The following is a 27,662-nucleotide window of genomic DNA, read 5'->3' as shown; positions in this document are numbered from 1 at the left end:
CGAGATGTCCGAAACCCAGCAAACGCCCGTCGAGAAACCGTCGATGCAGCCCCATAAACGACCCGGAGAAGCCAGACCTCTGAGATCCCTAACGCCAAGCACCGTCCGCCATAGCCACTGTCGCCGACGGCTCATTACCTGTGCCAATCGTTTTGAGAATAAAGGAAAAAACAAAAAAAAGGAAACAGAGGAGAAGCGTGGGGGTTAGAGAGAGAGAGAGAGAGAGAGAGAGAGAAAGGGGGGGGGGGGGGGGGGGGGGAAGTGGGGGGCGCCTCCCCTAGATCAGAAACCCGAGGTCAGCTTTAGAGAGAGAGAGAGAGAGAGAAGGGAGAGCTCGTAATTACTTTCCTTTCTTATCAATGCCCCTAACCTAATCAGATACAACTATCAATAGGCTAAACACAAAATTTATTTGTTTAAATTTTAACACTACCTTGAACAAAGATTAAAGTAGTCTCCATCTCCAATATTATAGTTGGATATTAACTCATGAATAACTAACTACACGGGCTTCATGTTTTGCAGAATAGATTCGAATACCGCACTGAAACTGATTGAACTTGTTTATAAGTAGGGATGGCATTCGGGGCAAACGGGCCGGATATTGGGTATTCCGTACCCGATACCCGAAACCGAAGTACCACCCATATCCGTCCCGATAACTGAACGGGGAGGGAACTGGGTAACCATAACCGAACCGAACGGATATCGGGTAATAACCGAACCGAACGGATAACCGAAATCAAGCAAAAATACTGATCATTTTAATGAAGAAAAAAAACTAATCCTACCAAGTTTATAGTGAATAACACCTTTAAATCAAGCAAAAATAACCTTGTAAACAAATAATTGACCTTTTCTTGACAAAATACAAAAGACTAATACACCCTTGATAGCCACCAGTGAACTATTTTATATCCCAACATTCTCAATAGATAATAGCTACCAACATTCACAACAAAACACCCACCACATGCTGCCAATCAGTCCACAAAACAACTATAAAGCAAAGTAAAACTAATACAAACTTTAGTCAGTCCAGTGATTCCAGTCACCACATGCACACCAATCAGTCCAGCCAAAGTTGAAATAATACAAAGTTCATTCACCACATCGCACCACATCACAAATCTTGAAATAATACAAAGTTCCATTTGCAGAATTAAGAGATGGAAAAATAGAATCAATTTTGATTTCCATCTTGAAATGCCAACTTCCATTTGCTGAGTTCATATCTGTTAAATTGAAAGGCAAAAAAAGTGAATTAATATCAACAAAAAAAGTTCAATTAATATGAGCAATATGTAATGTTAAAACCACGAAAGACGTAAGAGAAATGCCAATTACCTCACGAGTCACGCACGAATCCCCCGTATCCGCATCATCTAATATAGTGGCGTACCCTGATGTTGATTCACCTAACAATTATAAAGTAAAAAATTCATAAGTTCTAGTTTTAGTTTACTAAAGTAGAAAAATGCAAGATACTAAATTCATTACCTTTCATTTCAGCAGCCCACAACCAACTTTGAGCACACATCAAGGCTTCCATCGTATCGGGATGAAGTCTACTACGATGTGGACTCACCAACCTACCACTCGTGTTAAATGCGGACTCAGAAGCAACCGTCGAAACCGGAATAGCTAACAGATCCCTAGCCATGGCTTGCAAAATTGGATACTTGGGTTGATGTGATTTCCACCAATTCAAGACATCAAATCCCACGGATTTTGGCAAGACATCTTCCGACAAATAATGATCCAACTCCAATTTTGCAGTATCGATTGTCCTACTTCTCTTCGACTCCCTAAGCATGTAGACATCATACTTTGATAGTGACTCTTCATCAATGGAACTTGATTGGGAAGAAGAGTCACCAATACCCTCCATCATTGAACTAGGACATTGATACTCCTTAAGCAATTTATAACAAAGTGCACGAACTTTCTCAACTTCTTCCTTATAACTTGTTGGAAACAATAATTTAAAGTAGAATTCCAACACGTTGATCTTATACCAAGGATCCAACACAGCAGAAACCCCCACAACACCATTTACCACAGACCAATACTTGTCAAATTTTTTCACCATTCTTTTGGCCATTTCCCTAATCACCTGATTCTCAAAACGAAGCCAATCTCTTAATTCAAGTCTAATCTCACATATATTTGGAAAGCATTGATTAGTAGTGGGGTATTTAGTTCCAGAAAACAACTCTGTCACCTTAAAAAAAATTTGAGCTTCTAACAAACATCTTTAGCAAACCCCCACTCACGTTCACTCGATAAGGAATTATATTGAGCATCCCGTTTGCTTAAGCGAATGAACACATCCTTATAAAGTAGGGCTGTTTGAAGCATCAAGAAAGTTGAATTCCACCTAGTCGCACAATCAAGTCCTAATTTCTTAGTACTAGTCACATTCAATTGGCGGACTGTTTCTTCAAATTTTTCGTCTCTTTTTTGTGATGCTGTTCAATAAGCTACGCTATCCCGAATTTTCTCAATACCCACCTTGATAACATCCAACCCATCTTTAACAATAAGATTAAGAATGTGCGCACAACAACGCATATGAAATAAATCCCCACCTAACATGAGCGACGCACTATCAAGTTTGTCCCACAAAAGATCAATCATGGCATCATTGGTAGAGCAATTATCAACCGTTATACTTGAAATCTTCCTATCAATGTTTCAATCCATCAAACAATTCAACAATTGGTCACATAGAACTTCTTTTGTATGTGGACATGGTACATATATGAACCTAACATGCAACATTGATATTTAGTTAAAAATAGAAAAATGAAGATTTACATTGCATAAAGGAATAAATATAGCGATATAAGTTAGAAATACCTCAAAATGCGACTTTGCAAAGTCCAAGAATCATCAATAAAGTGCGTTGTGACAGCCATGAAGCCTTTCTTTTGATTACTTGAAGTCCACATGTCCGTTGTGATAGCTAATCTACTTGCATTACTCACCACCAAACTCATTGTCTTCCCCCTCTGGTACTCATAAATCTTAAATATTTCAACTTTCATTGTGTTCCTACACGGCACCTTAAATAAAGGTTGAAGAGCATTTGAATACCTCTTAAATCCAACATGGTCCACAATTGAAAGGGGATACTCATGCATGATTATGGCACTTGCAAGTTCTTTCCGTGCTGTCTCATGATCAAAACTATATGAAGTTAGTAGCGGAGGACGGTCTTTGTTCATGAAATTGTTTGTTAGAACTTGTTGCCTCATGTTATCCTTCTTTTGGTGTTTCCTTAAATAGTGTTCTTTCAAATGCGAAGTTCCATTCCTTGTTTCTCCAGAAATTTTTGTTCCACAATACTTGCAAATGGCCTTGAAAATTCCGTTAATTTTCACCCTATTATAGTGAGCCCAATAAGGACTCCTTAACCTTTTTCCACCATCATCATCATCGGATTTTCCTGATACAACTTCAACTTCATCAGTAAGATTGTCACTTGGATGAGTAGGATTGTCACTTGCATGGTTATCAAGAGGGGATGATGATGGTACGGGGCTACCACTTGGTTATGATGGTCCAGAACCATCAACCGGATTTGTTGACTGAGCACTCGAACCGATAGGTGATTCAGACATAATTAATCTAATCCTAAGAAAACACCAGCAGATTTAGACATGATTCAAGCTACAATTACAGATTTAAGCTACCATTATAATTCAAGCTACAATCAAATCACAAACTAGTTAAGCAGACTAGAGGGGCTATGCCGCCGCCTCGTTCTCAACACCATTCTATGGGGTTATGCCACCGCCACGTTATATAACTAAATGCAATAAAAGGCAATTGATACTCAATTTAGCTTCGTTACACCTCAAGTCGAATTGGTGGCTCAGTTAAAGGTATCCGCTAAATTGAGCTTAATGTACGCAAAGGGAGCCATAATCAAACGAAGGGAGCACAAACAATGACTATTCATTCTTTTATAAAAGCTTCCTAAATGGAGTAGCAATAAGAAATATCATGTAAGTTGGACGTCCATCCTAGCAATTCAAGTTTATGAGTTTACCATGTAAGTTTACATAAAAATCCGAGATTATATATGAAATAGTTATGGCACCTAGTAAACACCACACCGTCCTAGAAAGTATAACGATTACTTTAAAAATACAAGTTTTCGTCATGTCTCAGTATCCTTGGATATGGGAGTTAGATTAATCCACCACTTAGATAGTGCCTGCACTAGTACCCGATTCCATACAACATGGCTAATTACATATCATATAGCTAATCAATCATTAATCAACTTTCTAAATCGAAGCCATTTGCTACTTACTTCTATTTAGTAAACCAAAAACGCTCCCACCACCCTTTAAAATCAGAGCCTTACAAGCTTACAACCAAAGCATCATTGTATGCCTTTTAGTACTCAACAAAAGCTTATTTTGTGGAATATAAGGCAGTTAATCTCACCTTTTATCCGTTATCATAGTGCCATAATCCTTGGCATCCAACATGGTGGTTTGCGAAATAAGTTTTACCCTTGCGATAAAAGGAGATTTAAATGGTCACATTATGTTGGAAAAGGGGAGTGCAAGAGCCAAGAAAACTTCTTCAAGAAAACATGACCTTGCAGACTTCAAGAAAACATGACCTTGCAGCTATCTTTTAGCTAAAACAAAAAACTCATATCCACTTGCTACTAATTTTTTGCATCATACCCACTTTTTATATACAAGCAACGAAAAATTTATTGAAGATCAATGTAGATGTATGGTTGCTTTCTCCATGTTTCCTTGCATTTTAGATATTTAGAGGTTCTAAAAATGGAGGACACAAATCCAGAAAATATTTCTAAAGAGATTCGATTTCGAACTATTACATGCATTACGACATTAAGATTTCCAAGGTTTAGCCAAGGCACCACCAAGGCATCTGGAAAGTGAATCATATATACCCCTAGAGCCTCCAGTACCGGGGTTCATTCTCTGGGGAACAAGGTTCATAATCATAGTTTAAAATCCTAAAATCTGATTAATTCAATGCCACAACCAGATACCCATCAAAATTAAGAATCAAGAAAAAGGACTGATATATAACAATTGACCCACATGCAGCAAATTTTAGTCCGGTCAACTAATTCACTGATACACTAGTCTATGAACAAAATCATACACTTGGCCCACATGCAGCAAATTCAAGCACACAGATCTGAAGCAGATTATATTTTCGAGCACAAGAGAGAGAGAGAGAGAGAGAGAGAGAGAGAGAGAGAGAGAGATAAACCAATGATAACAGTCGACTGAGTCAACTGGGCTCCGATTCCTCCAAAGAGTGGCGACTGCGGAGTGCGGATTACCAGACTGCTGCAATTGATTTCCTGAAAAAATCAAGAGATGAGATACAAGATCGAGAGAGAGATAGACAGAGAGAGAGAGATCTCACGATCGAGTTACAGTCGACTGAGTCAATTGATCGTCGTAGCCTGCAAAAACAGAGTTACAGAGACATGAGAGTGTGCAATAGAGATTATAGAGTCCAGATTGAGAGAGAGACTAAGAGAGATCGAGCGAGAGAGAGAGAGATCTCACCGAGTAGTCGCTGCCCTGGAGCTGTGGAGTGGAGTCTGGTCTGGAAAGGTTCCAGAGGAATCAGGAGTGGCCGAGTGAATAGAGATTACAGAGAGAGTCCAGATTGAGGGAGAGACTAAGAGAGATCGAGATTCGCGAGAGAAAGATCGAACGGAGCACTGGAGCAGTCGCTGCTGCTCTGGAGGTGGGGCGAGTCTGGACTCTGGAGTGGCCACTGGCCGAGTGAAATGAAAACCCTAAGTGGGTGTGGGAAGTGTGTATATATATATATATACAAGGATATTTTTGTAAATACCCAGTTTCGTTTCGGTTCGGTTCGGGGAACGGTTCGGTTATCAACTCCTCCATAACCGAACCGAACCCGTTCGGTTATCTTCCAACCTCCACCATAGCCGCACCAACGGGGAATTTTTCGGTTATGGTTCGGGGAAAAAAAACGGTTTCGGTTCGGATACCCATCGGTTCGGCGGAGATTGCCATCCCTATTTATAAGCCTACACACAAAACCGCAACAACAAAATTATACTAATTATAATTCTCAACAATAAGGAACTCAGCTAAAAATAGCTAGGCTCAATGTCTTCCTTTAGATGGATGCAGCTCGCAAATACCACACAAGTTAACATGTGAGAAATTTCTATTGAAATCCAACCAAAAATGCAAGGTTTTTAAGGGTGGTCCTATAGTACACACCCTTTATTAGGGGGTGTACCGTACACATCATGGTTTTAAACCCTTGGATTTCAAAGTAAATAATCCGGACCACCCATTTATTAAATTAATTTATAAAATAAAAAAAAGGCTCAACAGGTAACAGGTTGTTCTCTCCTCCTTGACTTTCTCTCCCTCTCCCTCATGTGTAAAATACTACAAATTATATAACATAACTACAATTGTTATGACAACACAAAAAATTGACACTTTCTTACCACAATGTGTCATACCAAAAGATACTAGATACAAGACCAAAATATATCGTAGCACAATCAATAATTATTATACTCAAGTAAGATACATGTCTAAAATATCACAAATTAAATATTGTATAACTTAACATTCTAATAGTCTTGATCGATCATTTTAAAAATACACTCACTAACGACATTTAGACTGTACAGTCAATTTATAGTATTTGGTATGAAACCTAATTCTCTGTTGTAGTTGAATGTAATGTAGCCATGCGACTGTGACACAATAATGACAATCAAATCCGTTGAATTTTTTTATGTTTGTTGATTAAGTCACCTACGTAAATTTTTGTCTCAATCAGGTTTAGAAAGCTCCATCATTGACACGCAAATTGAATAATAGAATGATATTTTCCATCTAATTAAATGTCTAGCTATAAGCCATCAACTTCATTCTTGGTACGAATGACCTAATTAATATTATGTAAAAGATAGACGATTTTGATGAAATAAAAAATAAAATAAAAAAAACACCTTATGTGGGGCTCAGATGATGCATTATTATATTTTAATGTTGTATTAAAATTGAACGACGAGATTTGTTGAAGTATGAAACTTTAATGACTAACTATGTAATTTATCCTAAAAAATAACAACATTCTTTTAAAAAAAATAGGAACGAAGGATGTAAGACATGAACCCCAGATCTTTTAGATAAATGTCCAAACTCTAACATTTTATCACTATGGTACACAATTGAGAATTTATAATTCTAAAGGCTATTAGTTATATAATATTTTCTTGTATATAGGGACTTTATTTTGAGGCTAAAAATTTGAGAAGACAGAGACCTCAAATGCCTCCGTCCTAGTGCTGGGCCTACACTTGTAGATTATATTATAGCCTATGTCATTGGTGTAAATCAAAATATCGACTATAATATTTTTTTTGAAAGAAAGTACAATGATAATAAATTTACAAAATTATTTAGATTTTACTTCCACGACCTAATTCTAAGGACCACCATTAAATTTTGATTGGTATGCATAGGGTGAAGGTTTGACACCGATCCATGTGTCAAATATATAGTGCCAATTGTTAAGTGCACCGCCCTGAATATTAATAAGATTGGGTATTAATATAATTAATTTCACCAATTACAAAAAGGGGAGTAATTTTCACACTCTATTTTTTGATATTCACACTTATTTTTTTGTATTCCATTTTAGTGTCGAAAGTATATGCATTTGAGATAGTAGGATAATTATTTTTTTAGTGACCTCTCATTTTTCCACGAAGGAATTTTGATTTTTTGAATTAAATTTTGTAGAGAAAGAATTTGATTTAGACAATATTTTGAGAGGAAATTGTAGTTGTATTCAAAAATTTGGGTATAGTTCTTACTTTTTGGTGAATTTCTTGGATGAAAATTTTGAGCGAGAACTTCATTTTTAGTTTAAATTATTGAGGTATTGTGTAGGGACAAATAAGAATTTGAAAAAATAGTATGGAGGGAATCGAAAATTAAGATAATATGGTGGAAATTTTAAAATTTAAAAAAATAATGTGGCGGGAATTGAAAATAATTAGTGGTATTGTATTTTGTCAATTATAACTATCGTTTACTGAACATTCCAATTGAATTTTTTTTATACGACACGTTGTGTGTATGAAAACGTCAATTTATGGTGTTGTCATAACAAATTTGGTTATATTACTGAATTTATGGTATGATATTTTGTTGATTATAACAATCGTTAATTGAACATTCTGATTGAATTTTTTTATACGACACATTGTGAGTATGAAAACGTCAATTTATAGTGTTGTCATAACAAATTTGGTTATGTTATTGAATTTGCGGTATGGTATTTTGCTAATAATAACTATCGTTAACTGAGCATTTCAATTGAATTTTTTTTATACAACACGTTGTGGGTATGAAAACGCTAATTTATAGTGTTGTCATAACAACTTTGGTTATATTACTGAATTTGTGGTATGATATTTTGTTGATTATAACTATCGTTAATTGAACATTCTGATTGAATTTTTTTATACGACACGTTGTGGGTATGAAAGCGTCAATTTATGGTGTTGTCATAACAAATTTGGTTATATTACTGAATTTGTGGTATTTTAGACATGTGTTATTACGGAATATTTTAATTAATTTCCTTTGGTATGACACATTATAGTAATAAAACGTCAATTTATGATATTGTCATAATAATTATGGTTTGTTATATAATTTGTGGTATTTAAATATGTTTTCTTTTGATACGACACCTTGTTTTAAGAAAATGACAATTTTAGGTGTTGTCATAATAATTGTGGTTATTTTATAAAATTTGTGGCATTTTACAAATATTTTTGGCTTGAGTATAACAATTGTTAATTCCGATACGACATATTTTGATTTTGTTACGGAATATCATACGAGTCAAAAAAAATTTGGTACGATTCATTATGGTAAAATAATACCAATTTATGATGTTGTTATAACATTTGTTGGTAACATTATTTAATTTTTGATATTGTACGCATATATTTGGTTAGGGTACAAGTATTATGGATTTCGGTACGAATAATTATAGTTACATAATAACAATATTTTTTAATTGTAGGTAACCTACTAATGATCTGTTCAACAGGTAAATTTTAACGTACAAATCGTAACTAAAATCATAAATATGCATTAAAAAATCAAAAATTGGCATAATGAAAATCACAAATTGTCATAATTTAGACATACGGTATACCCTGTGTACCATAGCTTCCTCCAGTTTTTAATGTTAAAGGGTGGTTTAAACAACATGAGCCAAAACAAACCGAGAACTCGAAATTAAAATGCAAATAATTGCATTATCATTAAGGAACTTAACTAAAAGTACAACAATAAACAGGTACAAAATAATTAGACAAAATAAAATTAAGGAAAGCAAATATCACGCAAGCATCCCCCGTGTATTTTGAACATAACAAATCCCAAGGTAAATCAACAAATGTCGAAATCAAACACAGGAAAGCAAATAAACAATGAAAATTGCAAAAAGAGCAAGATTTCGACAATCCCTAGAGCATTTCACAACTGAATATGGAAGTGGTTCCTTAATCCCCTAGAACCTTACCAATGGGCTTGTAGCCCAGTTAATAACTCTTGGCTCTTCCTTGTGCGAGACCAGGGTTCGATCCCCGTTGTGGGCGGTTTGTGGGTTCAATGTTATGAATAGTCTCTGAACCCCCTGTGGACTAACTCACTAACTTCTCCCACTAACCTCCGCTGATGTATACAATATTGGCAAAAAAAAAAAAAATCCTCTTAAAAAGAACCTTACAAATCACACGAGACCACCCTTTGAACCAGTCCATCCAACTCAATCCTCGTTGTTCTAGATCAGTTGCCGAAGGAGAAGCACGGAAGACTTTGTTTCAATGATTTGATTGATTTCTAAGGACCGTCTCTCTGAAGATCAGTGATCTGGCATTCAAATGGTTTAAATCAATGAGATTACAATTAGATATCATATCAAATTCCTGAAAATGGGTACTAAAATCAAACAAAGTTGAAAAAAAAGGCGACAAATGTAGAATACAATTTCCCTAGCTAGAAACCCAAAAGAAGGTAATGTTTTGAATTCCATTTAGCACAAGCTGCCATTATCACACACATAATGCCGTGGAAACCCAAATCTTCAGCAAACCATCACCGCACAACGGACAAAGCTTGCATTTTCATTTTAATCAAGCAGGTTGCACTGTGGAGGGCCTTCACATGGAACCTACGAGTTGTTTATTGTGATATTATCTTACTGGTTACCACAATAATTTAGTATCAAGACTTCCACCCACATAAAAACAAAACTGAGATATCACAATTCCAAATAGCACAGGGAACCAAAAGAAAGCAAGTTCCATCCCCTCGGACATGGAATTGATCTGCACTGTTTCTTCATTTTGATTTGATAATCAATGCAAATAGTATTCAAACCCGGTTATTATGAGCTCAAGATGCTCTACAAAGCAAAGGTCTTCTAAGTTTTCAGTACACTAAATGCAGGGACCATCATCACCGGTGTAGCAGTTGATGTCACCCACCCTCCACATATTTCACTCTATCCTCTTATACTTCTTTTTTTCCTCTTCGTCTCATTATAATAGACCCAAACACGACTACAAAATCTGTGGACCCAACTCTGAACATCCAACCCCAACCCATCATCTTTATTGGGATTGGTATTAACAACTCAATTATTTGGTGAGTGACTTCAGACAATCTGAGGCTTTGAACAATTGGTACAGTGAAAGAGGAAACCAAAATTATTGTATGCCCACCGTTACCCAGCGTTTTTTGTCAGTTTTGGCTCTGGGATGCATATAGGTTCTTGCAGTGTCTGGATTCCAACTAATTATGTTTTTGGATGGTGCAACAAACAGGGGATGGTATGGAATATCAAGTCAGTTTTATCCATATAATGAAATCTCTGTGGCTCCATAAATTTTAGCCGAGAAGGCATTAAACAGCACACTTTAAGAAAGCCTTTTTTAAGAAAATTTAAGTACAGTTGGCAGAGAAAAGAGATCGAAACTAATCGTAAGAGATGGTTCCACTTCGCGAGACTATCCTTAAACAAAAAAACAATTGACATATGTTGGCATGAAGCATAGATATAGGCATAAACCTATAGTCACACAGAGACATAGTGTCTGCTTCACAAATAAGGCTTATATAAAAGGGGAATCGAAAGTTACCAAACGGCGAATAGCTGGATAGCACAATGATATGAGCAGATGCACGTCTAATAGCATACCAGAGAGGATTAGTGCTTTTTGAGGCTGCAAATGGTGCCGAGTATGTGTGGAGATACGATTTGAAAGGAACAGCTTCGTCAATTATAATACATTATTAGTCAAATAAAGAAGAAAAATGTTTAATTGGACTTCATTGAAGCGCTAACAAACATATAGTACATGGACGCAAGTATGATTGCAACAATAAATCTAACGACAACACTAATTGTAGGGGAAATTACTGGGAAGAAAAAAATGGATTTGTAAGTGCTGTTTCATCGTTCTTGTCATAGGATTCTAAACTTCAAGTGTTATTTCCATCTTAGCACAGTCATGTATGATTTCTAGCACCTCAGCATATGCTAACTTAGAATGACAAATACAAGAACGAAAGAAAACCAGGAATCAGATGAACAAAGAAGAGGTGAAGGATTGCAAATTGTCCTATACAAAATGGAAGAAGAAGAAGAAGAAGGAGGAGGAGGAGGAGGAGGAGGAGGAGGAGGATTGCAAAGACTTGGTGAAGGAATCAATTTGAGAAACATAACTAATATTTAATGACACTTTCATGCCACTCTTGCCTACAATTTTCAGGAAACTACTGCAATTTTCAGGAAACTACTGCAGGTCTGAAAATTGGTAGGAGCATATTTAAGGGCGGAGCCATGATTTCTCGATGCAATGATACTTATTGGCCTGTCATTACTAATCCAATGATCTCAAATTATTCAAATCCATAAAATCCCTCCTAAATCAATTTAAAGGTGAACATTCAACACAAGAGTACTCAGAGAGCATTGTCAAATGTGGAAAAAGAAACTTAGAGAAGATCACCACTATGAGCTGATAGATATTTAGTTTTCTTAGATGAATCCTCCAAACAGAACCCATGAAGGCTTTATTCTGCTCTCCAACTTTCACCCACATACCCAAGCCTCAGAAACAAACCAACATTCAATGCCACAGACAACATCAATGCATTCCTCAGTGACAAAACCTTCCTCTCTTTCTTTCTTTCTTTTTTGGTAATTTGGTAACTACATAGTTCAATCAGAATTGTGAAAAAGCAGGGCAAAAGAGATTAGATTTTCTGCAAATCAAAATGATAACAAACAAAAACATACATCTCTAACTTAGAATTTTGATTCTGCAACAAACAATTAGGCTCCGATGCCATCAAGTTAGGGGTTTGATTTATACTCATGATAGGCACAATATCAAAGGAAACCAACTACAACAATCACATATAGGATGGAATTAGTTCATCACAACTATACCAAATACAAAAAGGAAAAGTGTTCATAATTAACAATTTATGCAGGAGATCTTTGAAATTCGAAAAATGACCAGTTGAGATCGATGACAGATTTTGTAGCCACCTCGGTTTAGTTTTGTAACAGGCGAGGGATATTAAGCAGTAAGAGAAACCAAACTACTACTTAACCAATGAGGTATAGTTTTCCACAAAATTATCCGCGAAATCTCCAAAAAGAAAAGTCAAATTGGAAACAGGCCACTGGTTTATATACCCTAACTGAAACCTAGGCTTTTTCCCTTACACAATGACAAGTCAATAATCAATTAACTTAGCTCAATTTATGCACAGATCATTAACAAATCAGTTAATAGAAAGGTCAAAGAGAGACAAAAATAACCTTGAGTTGTGCTTCAGCAGCACCAATCCTTCAAGACAGCTTAGCGGCTTCAATGGCTTCCTGTTGCCGAGCAGCTTCTTGTCTCAATTTTCTCTCTTTCCTGCTTCAACCTGGCCTTCTCTTTTTTCTCCCTCTGTTCTCTTTCTCTAGCTTCTCTCGCACTCTTCTGCTAGCAAACAAAAACATACATCTCTAAGTTTGGACTTTGATTATCCCTTACCCTGGTGGTTGCAGTCGTCTAAGATTAGCCGCAGAAAATGTGAACTACTTTCTGAGGAAATTTAGCATAAAGACTGAAGACTCAATTAACTCTTAGAACCCAGAACATTGAAATGTAGTGATTGAATCTTTAAAACCCAAATTGTCAAATGAAGTACACTTCACCTGCGCAAGCATTGTTGAAGAACCGAAGAAAAAAGCGAAGAAACCGTAGATCTCCCAAAACGTCCTGTAAGTTGACAATGATTCCATTCACAACCACATTAGCACTGATATTGTCAAAACCTGTGGGTATATAGTCCTGCCACACCAGACATCTATTTATATGAGAGAGAGAGAGAGAGAGATGACTGTTCCTAAATTGCACATATTCCGAACAAAAAAGCACTAAACAGGAGAGTGAAAAACAGCCCATATAGGGGACTAATCTTCAATCCAAAGAAGAAATTTAGGGTTTTCTGACAAAACACCATTAAGGTACGAATCGTAAAAAAAAAAAAAGGAGCTAATTTTTGGAGTTGACAAACCCATTGAACATATCACAAGCAAATCAAAATGCCCTACAAATTAAACGGAATAGATTTGTTTTTTTTTTTGGTAATTTTAAATTTTTTAACCAAAAAACCAGAGAACAAAAACCAAGGGGCATACCCCTGCAACAAGCATACAAGCAAGACCTAAGATACACTACCTACTCAAAAAAGCAGAGCAACAAGCAACCAAAACACTACAAAACCAGAAATCTAAACCAAGCTATTATCAGAGATATTCCAATTCTGACATATCCGCAGGTTTAAAGCCAAGATTTTGAAACTTGGGTTGGGGGGGGGGGGTTGGAGCGGCTTAATAGACATTTTTTTATCGGAACATATGCTTATTATATCATAAGATTTTGGCTTTCCAATACATTACATAAATGATTCTAGCCTAATGCACTTAAAGTATACCAATCGTTTAATTTTTTTCTTAGGCTACTTCAATTGTTACATGCTTATTTTTTATTTATGAAAGAAATTGAAAATTGAGAGTGTAAAATAACCAATTTTTTATCAAACCAAATCAAAATTATTAAGATAATAAGTAGTTATACACAAATAATTATCAATAATATTCAAAGTCAGATATATACAAACTAGTAAAAATTTTAAAACCCAGCTCCTCCTGGCCCCAACATAGCTCTTCCCCTGCTCACTGGATCCTCCTCTTTGTGTTGAAAAACTCTAAAGTTCCTCTCCCTCCATAAATGGTATAAAAGCAGCTAAAGACAGTTTGTAAAGGGTGTTGTGCAGGCCTTCCCCCTCCTTATTTTGAGAAGTCCATTCCAGCTCCTGAGCCAAACAACCTGGATCTCTGCAAACATTGTTCCTGGCCAGCAGTTGCTTCCATACAAATACAGAGTAGTGGCACAAGAAGAAAATGTGATTATGGTTCTCACTGTCCATATCACAAAGAACACATACAGCATCAGTGGGAATCCCCCCCAGAAAGTAATCTATCCTTTGTGGAGCATCAGTGGCAATCCCCCAAGAAAGTAATCTATCCTTTGTGGATAGTCTTCCCTGTAGGGAGGTATTCCCGAACGCATACAATAAGTAGCCGAACACGTGTTACGCGGAGTCACGATATAAATAGGGTGGCCTTCGCCGCCGATGAGTGCGGTGGTCGGCACTAAGGACAAATGACATGAAAGGTCACTAGCGGATGCAGTCTGTTCGGCAATGAGATGACCGAACAGAGGAAGAACTCATGTAAATATTGCCTTAAGTAATAAGGCGGTAGGAATATTCTAGAAGGTTCCAATACAGTCTGTAATAGACTAGGATCTCGCAAATAAAGGATCTGCATAAATCTCCTAATGAAAGTAGGATGTTCGGCCCGTTATGGAAAAGAGTCCTAAAAGGACTAAAGAGGTGATTTGATAAGGGAACGAGAATCCGGAATATCCTGGGTTTCCTATACGAGATAGGAAACCTAGGGCAACAAGGATGGTTGGGCAGCAAGCATACGAGTGTCTATATAAACGAGGTAAACCTAGAGGCAAAAGGTACGCAGTAAATTGCAATCTTATTACTTTCCTACTGATAATTAGGGTTTTTCTAGTACGTGATACTAACTTTGGCATCGGAGGGCCTTTGCCGACAGGAGGCATAGATGCGCTCACCCCTATTTGTTTTGCAGTTAGGGTTCCGGCGTAAAGCTAGGGTTCCATCAGAGAAGCACGAGGAGCTATTCAACCAAAAAGCTGCTATTAGCACTAGGCGGTTTTTACCCACCTACATTCCCCAAGAAGCTATCCATTGAATGATAGCCCACCTGGGGACATGTATTTTGAACCACACTGATTTCCACCAAAGAACTTCCGAATGATGCTTTCTAAATCCTTGCCAGGCTGACTGGATAGAGAAAGTGCCCTTACGATTAAGGGTCCACATAACAGAGTACTTCACCTCAATACGAGGGTTCATAGAAATAGGAATGCTATCCATTATTTCCTTAACCACTAAATTTCTCCTACCAGGCCACATCCAGGAATTGTTGCTAATAATAGATGCAACTTTTAATTGAAAAGTCCTCACCAAATTTCCAGTTAGACGACCCTCAAACCTCTCTTTGAGAGGCCCCAAGGGATGCCAGTTGTCAAGTCACAGAAACGTGTCCTGACCATCTCCAATAACAGATCGAATCCATGGTTGAACCAACTTCCTTAACCCAAAAAATCTTTCGAATTGTCCAAGATGCAGAAGGAGGAACATCTATGGACCACATGCACTTACCTTTTAGAACATAAGTATGGATCCACCTAATCCATAGAGTGTCAGCCTTCTTAGCAATGGCCCTTAAAAGTTTAGACATTGCAGCTCTATTCCAGTCTTTACGACCCCTAAAACCAAGGCTTTGTTAGACTTGTCCCACATCGCTCATCTAAGCCACCCAAGCTTGGTTAATAAATTCTAGAGGCTACTCCACCTATTGCCAATTGGTTTTAGGTTGGAACCCTCCAAGAAATCTAACAGGCTTCCCTCCTCTTTAGGCACAGTGACAGACTCCCATTTTATCTTAGCCCCAGATGTCTTCAACTCTGGGCCTGCCTAGAAGAAAGATCTCAAGACTGCCTCCAATATATCTGAGTAGATTTATTTTGTTTTCTCTCCACATCATATATTCACAAACTAAACGACATAGACAATAGTTCTTAATCACAATCGCACATTCAACAGAAAAAGGCACTACCCAAGAAACTGAAAGGTAAACACTAATTTCTGGAAAGAGAACTTAAATGATGGAGTTGAAGAACCCTTGAAGAAATCACAAGAAAATGCAGACACATTGTTAGCATGAAAACTCATAAACAGAAGGAAAAAAACAGAACAAAAGAAAATGGATTGGGCTTTTAATATGAGGAACTCACAACAGTGATTTTCGCCGCACACTCACCGCTGGTTGTTCTCGCCATTACCATATCTCGCTGGAATTCTTCTCTTCGATTCCGCACAAATGAGGCATTCTGAATTTGGGAAAAGAAGAGGGAGGAGGGGATTCAACTGGCGTGACCTAGGCTCCAACTCCGGTCCTTTTTCTTCTTCACAAAGTAATTTCCCACCACTTTCTCCCTCAAAAGCAGGGAAAAGAGGACAGGTGGTTTTATGTTTCCTCCCCCAAATCAAGCCCAAGTCAAGGGGAAAAGATTTCCTGTGAAGGCAAAGGGTAAACAACAATAATGCATGGCAGAGTGCATAAAGTCTAAAATGCCCCTCCAAAAGACTTATCACAACCCTTTAAAGTCGGGCATTCTCGACAGAGACGAGCAAAATGCAAACCACCAGATGAACAGTATTCTGGGCTCAACTCCTTCTAGTATAGTTTGTGGATATTTTCTTACTAAAAACTCGACTATATCCGAAAGAGGGGTTAACCACCAGAATCAATCTGCATTCTACAACTTCATTATCTCAGAATGAAAGCACATTACGACCCACAGGAAATATTTATAAAAGCATCAGCTAGCGTGCATGTAACATGAAGTACCTCCACATGCAAAGATTGGAGCTCGTCAAGACAACCCTTGAAACTTTAGAAGCATTTTGATCAGATCTACCTCTCTTTGTAAGTCAAAATACTCGCTGATCAAGAAAGGTGCTCGATATAAGTTCATATAATCACAGACTGGCTTGGACATACAAGCAGGAAATATCAATCCCCAAAGACAACTTTATCCCCTATCAATCACCACGTCATTGGAGTCGTGGAAAAAGTAGGAGATTATCCATTGTTTGGGAATTTGTATCAGGAGGTAGAGGCGGGAGCAACCCACTACTGGATAAGTCTTCCAAAGCTTTGATATCTTGTTGCAAGCGTGTTGCATGCAAAATGGCATGATCAAGAACTAGAGGATCATCCGGTGGGCTTTGCAAAAGGTTAAGCAAGGTCTGCCGATAAACTTGGGCTACCAATAATGGCCTAGCAACTTGCCGATCTTTACATAAGATGGTCACCTTAACAATGTGCTTACAAATATTCCCCAGCCTTGACCAAGTGCAATCACATAGTGAGAATTCCAAACCTGGATTCCAAACCGTGTACACCAGAGTCCTGTCTGCTTGAGAAATGACTTTAGCAAACTGGAGATTTTCTTCATCTAACAGCACATCAACGTCGGGGATGTGCATAGCTTGATACCAAGAGTTCGTTGAGAAGCACCCGTCCCTCAGATTCTCAAAATTAGCGGTCTCCACTGCGTACTGATCAAGACAATACAAGGAGTGGAACGCAGTTGTCAATGTGTGGATCAACCAGTCAACTCTCTGCCAGCAACTAGAATGTAGTCCGTTGAAAACTTTGGATTTTAATCTTAGGTGGTATGCTTCGATCGCAGAATATGGTTCTTGACTTGCCACAGGGAGAGTTCTTAAGCTATTAACCCAGAGTTCTGCAAGGCAAATACATGTGTAATACATAATATTGTTTGAAAGTTATGGAAACTGTACTAAACACTACATTAAACATGTGATAAATTGAAACATAAAGTAGTTGCTGTTATGGCAGGGAAGAGGTGTTACTATGACCGGGGAAGGGGGACAATTTGTTTGTTAGGGAACAATAAAGTAAGAACGAATAGAAGAAATACCTATCTTTGGTAACCACCGACTTCTAAAATAATTCATGAAGGCACATTGGTCAACAAATATTTGCATCAACTCTTCAACTGAATCTAAAGCGCTTGACATGCTTCTTGTGCAGTACAATGTCCTCCCTAAGTGCTTCAAGATCTCTCGCTGCACATCAAAGTTGCAACATTTCTTTAAGAGGCTTTTTACCCAGGCACGGCGAATATGCCAGAGGCATACTAGGACCCGGCATCGGAAGATCTCTCTGGAAGCGAGAATTATTATATCAGAATTGTGTATCTCCCTCAAAGACTAAAATTGCATTAAAAAATGCACCACGAAAACTTACGAAAGGTTGATGGTGGACAGTTTACCTGATAATAGATGTCTTAAAAGAAGGATCGTCCACCAAGAAGGCATTAGGTCTCCATCTGGCGTCCTTAGTTCGGACCCGATCCACAAGGGGTACCAGCCATTTGTGGATGTCTTGATGAACATCACAGGAAGTGATGACCCAGGCAACCGGAATTGCATTCCTTGATGAGTCAAAGACAAGCAATGAACAAAGAGGATACTGTGAACAGAAAGAGGAAAATAAAAATTCAGAATTCAGATTCAGACCTACCCACCACTAAATCATTATAATGAACCACACGAACAGATTGCCGAAGCAGAACTACAAATCCATAACACATGAACCTTATTCTTCCTCCACCGGCCAAAACCACTTAACCAATTTCCAAAGTAAAATCCTAGCTCGACCAGAGTTAGACAGTCCCCTTACACTGCTTCCCAAAGTACTGTCCCCCATAAATGTCAATCTTAGGCATCACATACATATATGACGGTAGAAATACTTTTTACTTAATAGTTTCACAATTTCCCCCTTTTGAAACATTCCTGTCCTACCATTGGCATCATCATAGCCACTGATGTGTGCAGCTAATTCTTATGTAAAGTGCCGTCATGTCAAGCCCCGTAATGCCTTTTCTTACAGCAAATGGATGAAACTGCTCTATTTATCAGCAATGGAATGGCCAAGGGTGAGGATATTCACTTCAACTTACCGTTGTAGATTGTTTAATATGCCAAAATTTTGGCATTTTCCAGCCTTTTATTTTATCCTTAATTACATCTACATCATATCTCATGCCAGAGGCATAATACTCCTAATCCACAAGACATTCCACATGACTTTTTGGCTCAAAAATGATATGAAGAAGAACAATGCATAAGCATGAAAGCACGTATAAATGTCAAATTAGAGAATTAGAATTCAAAACCTTAAGTTTCTTCAAGCCAAATGCTGAATGAGAAGCTACCGATCCATTATGACCATGACGAAGCATCTGCTGCACCTGCCAATCTGTTTGTATTCCCAAAATAAACGGTTCTGAACCACATCTATCTTGGAAAAAGAATACGTGTTTCTGGTGGCGATGCACCCATGTTTTTACACTGCATTCGTCATTTCCATCTAGCTCATAAGAGGAGTTACGAACCAGCCTTTCCATGTTACGGACATCATTGCGAGTGAGAAAATCATCGCGATTGTGGGGCCCTCCTTGCCTCTCCACCTCCCCCATGTGATGCTGCATTATATTGTCCAAAGACATTCCAACATAAAGCATGGACATCACTTTCTGCCGTAACTCTTCTGAAATTCGAGGAGCATACATCGCTCTTGTTCCCAAAGCATCCTGGTCCAATATCCCATGGCATGGAGCCCCTGTTTTATCCACATGGTTTTGCTGGTTGTAGATGATTAGTGCTAGAAAGGGGCGGGAGTATAAGCGTTTAACAGTAAAATGACAAAGGCACCCTCTCATCATGTGACGTCTCCCTGGCCTACTTCCTTTGCCTGAAGCAGGTTTATTGTTTGCACGAGCCCCACCAGACTCACTATCCCTATAATCTTCTGGACCATAGGAACACCAGTATCTAGAAAATTCCAGAACAAATTTGATATGATGAATCAGTAAAGAAGCACATGCACTTCAAAGAAGGTGGCATGTCCTGTGTCCAAACATGTCTTAAGTAGTTCTTTGTTTTGTTAGAACTGAAAATTCTGACACTTGAGGGACAAACAGTTCCATCATATTGACATACATGAAATAGTACTGCGGAAAAAAAAACAACTGGGAGACCATGTAAATTTACACCAATTCAACCCTAGTCCTTGAGATTAATTAGTTTTAGGAGGGTTGTATTAAACAATGATGCCATGTACGTATGGATGAATTGATTAATTTTTACGTGAATGATGTATGATTTGTGTGTTAGGTTATTTTTTGCTCGGCATGATTTATGTGTTAGTTGTAGAATGGAATTGCTATTTGGGTGACATATTGGTCTTTTAAGTTGTGGACAAAATATTTTTTCCGACAAAATATCTTTTCCATTTTAACAAGCGTAATGTTGAATTTTTCAAACCAAACAATCATACCAATAAAATCTCCAAACATTTCTATCAACTTGTTTATCATGTTATCGGCATGTAAGAAAATCGGCATGTCGTGTGTCCCTTGTCGAAGTTACTTAGTAAATAAGTGTTTCCAGTGCAATGTTTTCAACCTCTCAAGAAAGGGTTTCTCTGAGGTGTAATCATATGGTAGAAATTACAGGTACCATTCAGAAACATTTAACAGGTCCCATACAATTTCAGACACCTAATAAATATGAAATGCAACTTGCAACTCGCAACATACAGCGTGTATTCGAGATAGCCATCAACCCTTGGTTTGCTGACACTCCCTTGAGTTCTCTTCCTCCTAGACTCAACTCGGAAACTAGCAGGGCATTCTGCATTAACAGATTCTCCTTTCACAAAATCATCCACTCTGGCATAAGGGATTAGAGCAATATTGTCACCACCTTGCCTACCACCTTCGACTTGTATCCAATTAAGATGAGCTGCAGAAAACTCTGCATTAGGAGGATCCTGCACTGGAAGGTTTAGAATATCCTCCATTCTAGGCATCTGTAACAATAACGTAACTCAGGTATTAACATGTACACGAATGCCAGAAACAATGAGAAAGAAAGGGAACAGTTCCAATTTCATTCATGGATTATATTCATATTGCCAGAGCAACTTGGAGGGTAGAGGGAAAAGTACAAAAGGAAACTTAAATTCTTAATGCAGCACCACATTTTTGAAGACAATGCAGAATTTAAATGTGATTATAAGTTTTACATTTTGTCGTCTGCTGTTGTGTTCCTCGTTATTTTTCCTAATCTTTTACAACCTCTATCTTGGTTGAATGTGTGTTGGGGGCCGTTTGGTGTGCGTGTGTTGGGGGGGGGGGGGGGGGTGGGTGTACAAAGTTATGGAAATACAGTACATAGGGCTCTTGTCAAGGATCAAAAGTTCATATGAGTGTCATCTTCGAAGGACATGGAAATGGAAATATTTCGGCAACCATTCAGAAAGAAAAAGAATTCAAAACATACATGAACCCTAAGAAACATAAATGTCTTCTATAAAAGGCAAGTACGGTTGACTTATATGCATTTCATATTAGAGATTCATTCATTCATTTGTAAAAGAAATAAGTAAATAATTTCATGTTGTTAGTTGATTCTTTAATCTTGTAGGATTTACAAGTATTTGGAAAGAGAAAAGAAGAGAAAGTAATTAAGAAAAATAGGAGAGAAACTAGGAAGACATTTCAAATACCACACATGGGTTACGAGACATGCAAGTTTGATGTAAAACCCATTCTGTACGTTCCAAACAGAGGGAACAGGGAGTATATTCCCCTACCTTTCCATTTCTTTCCACAGGTTCCAACACAGCCTTAATGTAATGCAATTCTTTCCAGATATAAATAATCTCCCGAAGAAATTGCAAACACATTCCACTTTTGGAGGATCCGTTTCATATTCTTGGACATGGATCCTTTTCATTCCCAGAAAACAAAATCGAGGATTTCACTAAGTCCATTTTAGTGAATCTCAAAACCTGCCACCTCTCTTGCGGATCATTCTGTGGATTATGCATAATGGGAAGAAAAAAGCAGCGATCTTGCAATAAGCACCACAATATAAAGCTTGTCTCATTCTTCATTGCCAGGGTCCTCTCATTGCACTAACAAACAACAAGAGGCTACTCAAGGAATCAAGAAGTTTGAAAATTGTGAAATCTAATTGGTGATGGATGGTGATAAGCATAAATATTGATACATAGAAACCCCAATATCATATGTTGTTAGTTCTTGATTGCATGTAATTGACTGTCATTATTAGCTTTTTGATCATTTACGTTGAATTATTAATTTGCAGGAAAAAGATGATAACAACTTATGTTTTGGCCGTTGGATTCAAAAAGTGCAATTTTGAATTTTACTTCGTGTCAAAGCAAAGCCCGTGATAAAATTAATTCAAGTGTAGGTCCATCTATAAACATTAAACACGAAGTTGCATCAAGGTTCATAGTCACCAAAACAAAGACTTGCTTGCATATGGGTCGGACAAAGTGGAAGCTGATTGGGTACCACTTCAAGGAATTGGGTTTTGATTACAATTCTAAAAGGCAACAATGTTTAACAGACAGCTCTTCCTAGATGGTTGGAGGACTAAAATTAGAGAATTTGAAATTGAAAAGGAATTTCCTCTTAGTCACAAATTTCAGCAAAGATGACATAAAAAGCGGGCCACAATAATTAAGTCCAAGAATTAAGTGGGGTGAAGATATAATTCTCTTTGCATAAGGAAAAATTTCGCAGTGCCTATTTTAGATCAGGACATCAGTACAGATTGGGGTGGATGGAGACCCCAAACGGTCGTGGCTAAGGGAAAAAGAAAAAGCTTCATCATGCCTCTAATGGATTTGAATGGTATGCTAAGTATGTTTTAGTCCATGAGAGGCTAAATATTTTAGACTAGAGTAGAGGATGAAACCTCACAATTTGTACTAATTATTTACATAATATTTATTTTCCGAGTGTATGTGTTAGAGCTTGTCCCACATTGGTTAATTATAACCTCCAAAACTAGTGTATGAGCCTAGACAGCCTCTGCACTCATTGCCAATTGGTTTTGAGTTGGATGCTTTACCAATATTGTTTAATCAAATAATCATTTGTGCCTCATTTTAATGAAGTTAGTAATTTTGGATATCGATTCAATTGTGTTTTTTCCATGATTTTGGATCAATAGCCAATTATTTACCCTCTTACGCAGATTTTGATTCCAAGCACAAGATATCTTCGGTGATTTGTTTTTGAATGGATACATATGATTCTTTGGTCTTTTACATGAAGGCGAGGAAGAAGAGTTAAATTAAACGGTCTTCACAAGAATATTTCCCACAGGCCACAGTAATAGAGATTGACATCCAAACTACAGTGAAGGAGTAGGAAAAAAATAAGAGAATGTTAGTAATTAATATGAATACATGTGTGTGGGTTTTGAAACCTTAGTCGCTTTTCTATAGTCAGGTTTGCTCAAAAGTCAACTTATTCATCTGTTTTCACTACTAGTTTTATTTTTATCATTCACAACTTTTGTTAACTAGGTTAGGGTTTAATCACTTTAGATTTGTTTAGTTTTCCTATAAAAGTCACAAGTTCCCATGAGTTCGACCTCTTTCTTGCTTAACTATATTATCGGTATGATTCTTTCACTAGCTAGTACATTAAACTTCACAACATAGAGTGGTCATGAAATTGGTTCAAGATCATCTTGCATCTTGCACTGATGCTGAGGTAGGACAAAACAACAAAAGATGGGCTTTGTATCATTGAACTATCAGGGCCCCTAAATGACAGACACTAGTTTTAGGCCACATCTTAAACTCCTTATTCCACTACTAAATCTAAGTAAAGACGTAGCCCTAGACAGAGCTCAATGGAAAAACAGGATTAATGTAGCCGAGATTGGGGTACAAGGCTTGGTTTGGTTTGGTTTGGTAATTGAAACGGAAAACAGATAGTCATCTGCCTATTTTTAAGGCTAATCATGTTTCGGGCTCCAATTGCTTCTTCTTTTTTCATGCAATGATTCCCTTCCAGGATTGCACGGCTTGAAAAGTTTAAAATGGAACCTCAGTTGTAGCCTCTGTGGCCGTTTTGATACCAGTGAAAAGATCCAAACAATCTTCATTACTTCTTTTCTTAATTCATGATTGGTCCCTATGCTTGCCTATCTTGTAGTGAGTCAGCCTCCCCAGCTCAAGTATTCAACATTTCCGTTTACCATAGATCCCTTTTTCAAAAATGAAAAACACTATTGAAACATGGAAGATGGAGAACTGCTAAATGAAAACATCATGTATGTTGACGGGTATGAATTCCCTCAACAATAATCTTCAACAGCCGAACAACCAGTTCAGGTATTTACGTAAGAAGTATTGAATATCTCTCGATTGGCCCCGAATGGAAAAACATGGCTGGAATTCCAAGATGTGTTTTGTATATGATTGGGCCCGGACTGCCACGGTCAAGTAGGCCATAAGCCAGAAAGACAAACCAGTCCAGTTGCAAAGACGTTGGAGAAATGGGAACAGATAGAAGGCGAGAAGACGGGTTGTATTCAGATAATGAATAACTTGTCAGCGATAGGGCTCAGCTCCTCAGAACAAAAGACAGTAAAAAGTGTCACAAAGTGCATGACGATAAAGGAAGATAGATAAATGAAGATGAAACCTTATGAGAACCATAGAAAGCCGCATATAAGGGTTGTAAAGGCAAACACACCAACACGCAAAAGAAATTGATTCCATATTGTAAACTAAATCCCAAGACCATCAGTAAAGTCCTTTAAATAGGCTCTTCCAAAATGATAACCACAAAGAAAGATAAGTTATCTTAACAGCATTATCTTTTGGATAAATGCTAACAACTAAATCTACCAAATAACATCCTTATATAGATAAGGATTACACATATAAATATCCTCTAGGATCAAATACGATAAACCTATCTTGTTCCCTATCACAACAGGATTTCCAATAATAAAATGAAGACTTCACAACATCCTCCTTTGCAACATACTCTACCAGTCCAAGTCCTAAGCTAACTCACAATGAAGTAATAAATAGTCTAGCAACTCGTTTGCTTTCTTAAACATGTGAGACCAATTGGGGAATTGGTACCGTACCCTCCCAGCCATGGTGCAAAACAGAAAAAACAACCTTTGTTAGAACTCTATTTCTCCATACCTGCTTCCATGGGAGATGGTCCTTTCCCACTCCTCAAATGACCGAACAAAGAAATTAACCGTGACAAGCACCGCCTTGATTTTCCTCCCTCATCTCGTCCTCCCCATCTCTTCTGCCTACAGACTCAAATAATTGTTGAGGGTGTAACCCAGCAGCCAAAGTTCCCAACCTTAAAAAACCTATCAGAAATAGGCTGCCACACTAAACACCTCTCTGTTTTCCATATATGATCAGACGCCAAAGAGTCCAATAACTATTTGTTTTCGAAGAGCAACCCAGTCCATTAGTAGATAATTAAACCGTATTCTTACATAGTAGTTTGTAAGAAAAAAAATTTAGAATAAACCATTTTACATTAAAATAACACAAACAGATATACCAGTCAAATTTATTGTCCATATATTTCTTTGTTTACCATCAACAAAGGAAACCTTTTCAAAAGAGAGAGAAAATAGAACAAGAGACTAGGAGGACAAGAAGTCCACCAAGGAAAAGAAGAAGAAACACCAAAAACAACAATTCACACACTGCTCTTTGATCCCTACAAATCAAGAATAAAAAGATCCCCTTAAAAGAAGCGGAAACACAACCATAAAAGAAGACAAAGACGACACTGTAAGCCATACGAGCTTTACATCTTCTCAATTACCCGTAAAAATACCCGCATTTCTCTCCAACCGAAAACCAAAAAAGAGGACGAATTTTACATTCCCAGAATACTTTTGCCTTCCTGTAACTTCCGAAGCCCTTATAAGCAATTATTCGTACTCGAAAGCAAGTGGTTGGGATCACCCATCAAACCTCCACCAACCGTAATAGCCTAAGTTCCATCAAGCCAAAGCCAATGGACATTGGCAAACAAGGTGATCCATGGATTCCTCATTTCTCCTACACATGATACACCATTGAGGACGTACATTTCAATTAGGCCTCCTTCAAGGGGAAACAGCCCAAAAAGTGAAGAGAACACCTTTATAATTTGTATGTGTCGTACCACTTACAAGTGTGCATGACCACACAACATACAGGGCATGAATAAATGCCTTGGACCTTTTTATGCCTAAAAGTACACAAGAAGTTTTTTTGTATAAAGAGCAGTCTCTAAAAAATGGCTCACATAATATCTTCCTTTCGTCATGAACTTGTTCAACTGCATACAATATTTTTACCAGCAAAAGTTCAGGTAAAGTTTAAGCTTATTCCCTTACTCACTAACTTCTTGACGAGGTTTTAAATGGTTGACACTAATCACAGATCCAGTTCCCTCGGGACACATATTACCCCTTGAACCAAAATCATTCCAAATGTTAGGTCCTTCAGCCACACAACCCAAGCTCTTGCTATCATGAAGTTCCTGATCTTGGAATGGATGGAGGCAGAAGTGCGTTTGAGAGAGAGAGAGAGAGAGAGAGAGAGAGAGAGAGAGAGAGTTTATACCTATACAAGAGGAGTACTAGGTAGGTTACTATTAATACAAAAATTCATTACAAACATTTCAACATAATACCAACAAATATTGGAGTTTAAAACATCCCTGAATTGCAACACTGAAGCAAAACAACCACCCACAAAATAGGGTGAACAGATGAAAGAACATAGAAATATACCTTGGCTTCATGACCCTTCATTCTTCCTTTAACCTCTGTCTAAAGCTAAAGCAGAATACACCCAAGACCCTATAAATACACAAACAAAAACCCACAATTTAACTGAGTAAAGCACAATTCATGAACTAAATAAAACAGAGCCTTGAAAGCTTAGAAGACAACAGTGAAATGAAGAGACCCATTCAGAAAAGCAACCGAATTACCAAAAAAAATTGGGGGGAAACAACGACACGCAGAGTAAATGGGAGGGGGGGGAAAAAAAAAAGAAACCCAAATTCATACTCAAAGACCGGATATCAGATTTGATGACATGCCTCTCTAGATTGAATAGATATATAGCTCTCTTTAAATTAGTGCGCTCTCCCGTGTGTAATGGAATGGAGATCTCTTTCTCCGCTCTGTTCAATTGTACCGGCAAAAAATGGGAACTTCGTTCATACCTTGGGAAAACCACACTTGTCCCCCTGAAAGCATGACGTTTGGCCAATTAGTCCTTAAAAAGTTTAAACTACTGTAAGTTGTTGTCAGAATTAAAATACGGAGTAATTCTCTCTTGTACAGCCTATATCTAACCCAGGAAAAAAAAAAAAAAAATAGGAGTACACATTTTGCTTGATTGTTACTTTATGCGTGCCG

General features: G+C 37.6%; 1 protein-coding gene across 24 annotated transcripts; it reads right to left on the bottom strand.

Moving 5' to 3' along the window:
- On the bottom strand, positions 1-27,494 carry LOC131332459 (uncharacterized). 24 transcript variants are annotated; one of them, XM_058366710.1, is made up of 11 exons: positions 27,297-27,494; positions 27,027-27,095; positions 20,966-21,237; positions 19,541-20,198; positions 18,632-18,831; positions 18,278-18,522; positions 17,714-18,079; positions 13,318-13,381; positions 12,934-13,102; positions 9,826-9,968; positions 1-138 (listed from the first exon to the last, which is right to left on the bottom strand). In XM_058366710.1, the coding sequence occupies exons 2-9, from the start codon at positions 27,045-27,047 to the stop codon at positions 13,039-13,041; spliced, it is 1,890 nt and encodes a 629-aa protein (XP_058222693.1). In that variant the 5' UTR covers positions 27,048-27,095; positions 27,297-27,494; the 3' UTR covers positions 1-138; positions 9,826-9,968; positions 12,934-13,038. The 24 variants fall into 24 exon arrangements, with proteins under 24 accessions (XP_058222693.1, XP_058222692.1, XP_058222694.1 ...); XM_058366709.1 differs by lacking the exon at positions 1-138 and having other exon boundaries at positions 9,403-9,968; XM_058366711.1 differs by lacking the exon at positions 1-138 and having other exon boundaries at positions 9,404-9,968; positions 12,934-13,099.
- Between the last annotated feature and the right edge of the window lie 168 nt (positions 27,495-27,662).

The sequence above is a fragment of the Rhododendron vialii genome, chromosome 7a (genome assembly GCF_030253575.1).
Source record: "Rhododendron vialii isolate Sample 1 chromosome 7a, ASM3025357v1".
NCBI classification, from domain to species: domain Eukaryota; kingdom Viridiplantae; phylum Streptophyta; class Magnoliopsida; order Ericales; family Ericaceae; genus Rhododendron; species Rhododendron vialii.
The sequence above is the reverse complement of the archived record's forward strand: the minus strand, read 5'-3'. Positions and strand labels throughout refer to the sequence as shown.

Bases quoted from the DNA above. Each gene is read 5' to 3' on its own strand.
- LOC131332459 (XM_058366698.1), bottom strand. From the start codon at position 27,047: ATGAAGGGTCATGAAGCCAAG. The intron at 21,238-27,026 runs GTATATTTCTAT...TTATTGTTACAG, and splicing joins TGAAGGGTCATGAAGCCAAG to ATGCCTAGAATGGAGGATAT. The intron at 20,199-20,965 runs GTATGTTGCGAG...GGAATTTTCTAG, and splicing joins GGCTATCTCGAATACACGCT to ATACTGGTGTTCCTATGGTC.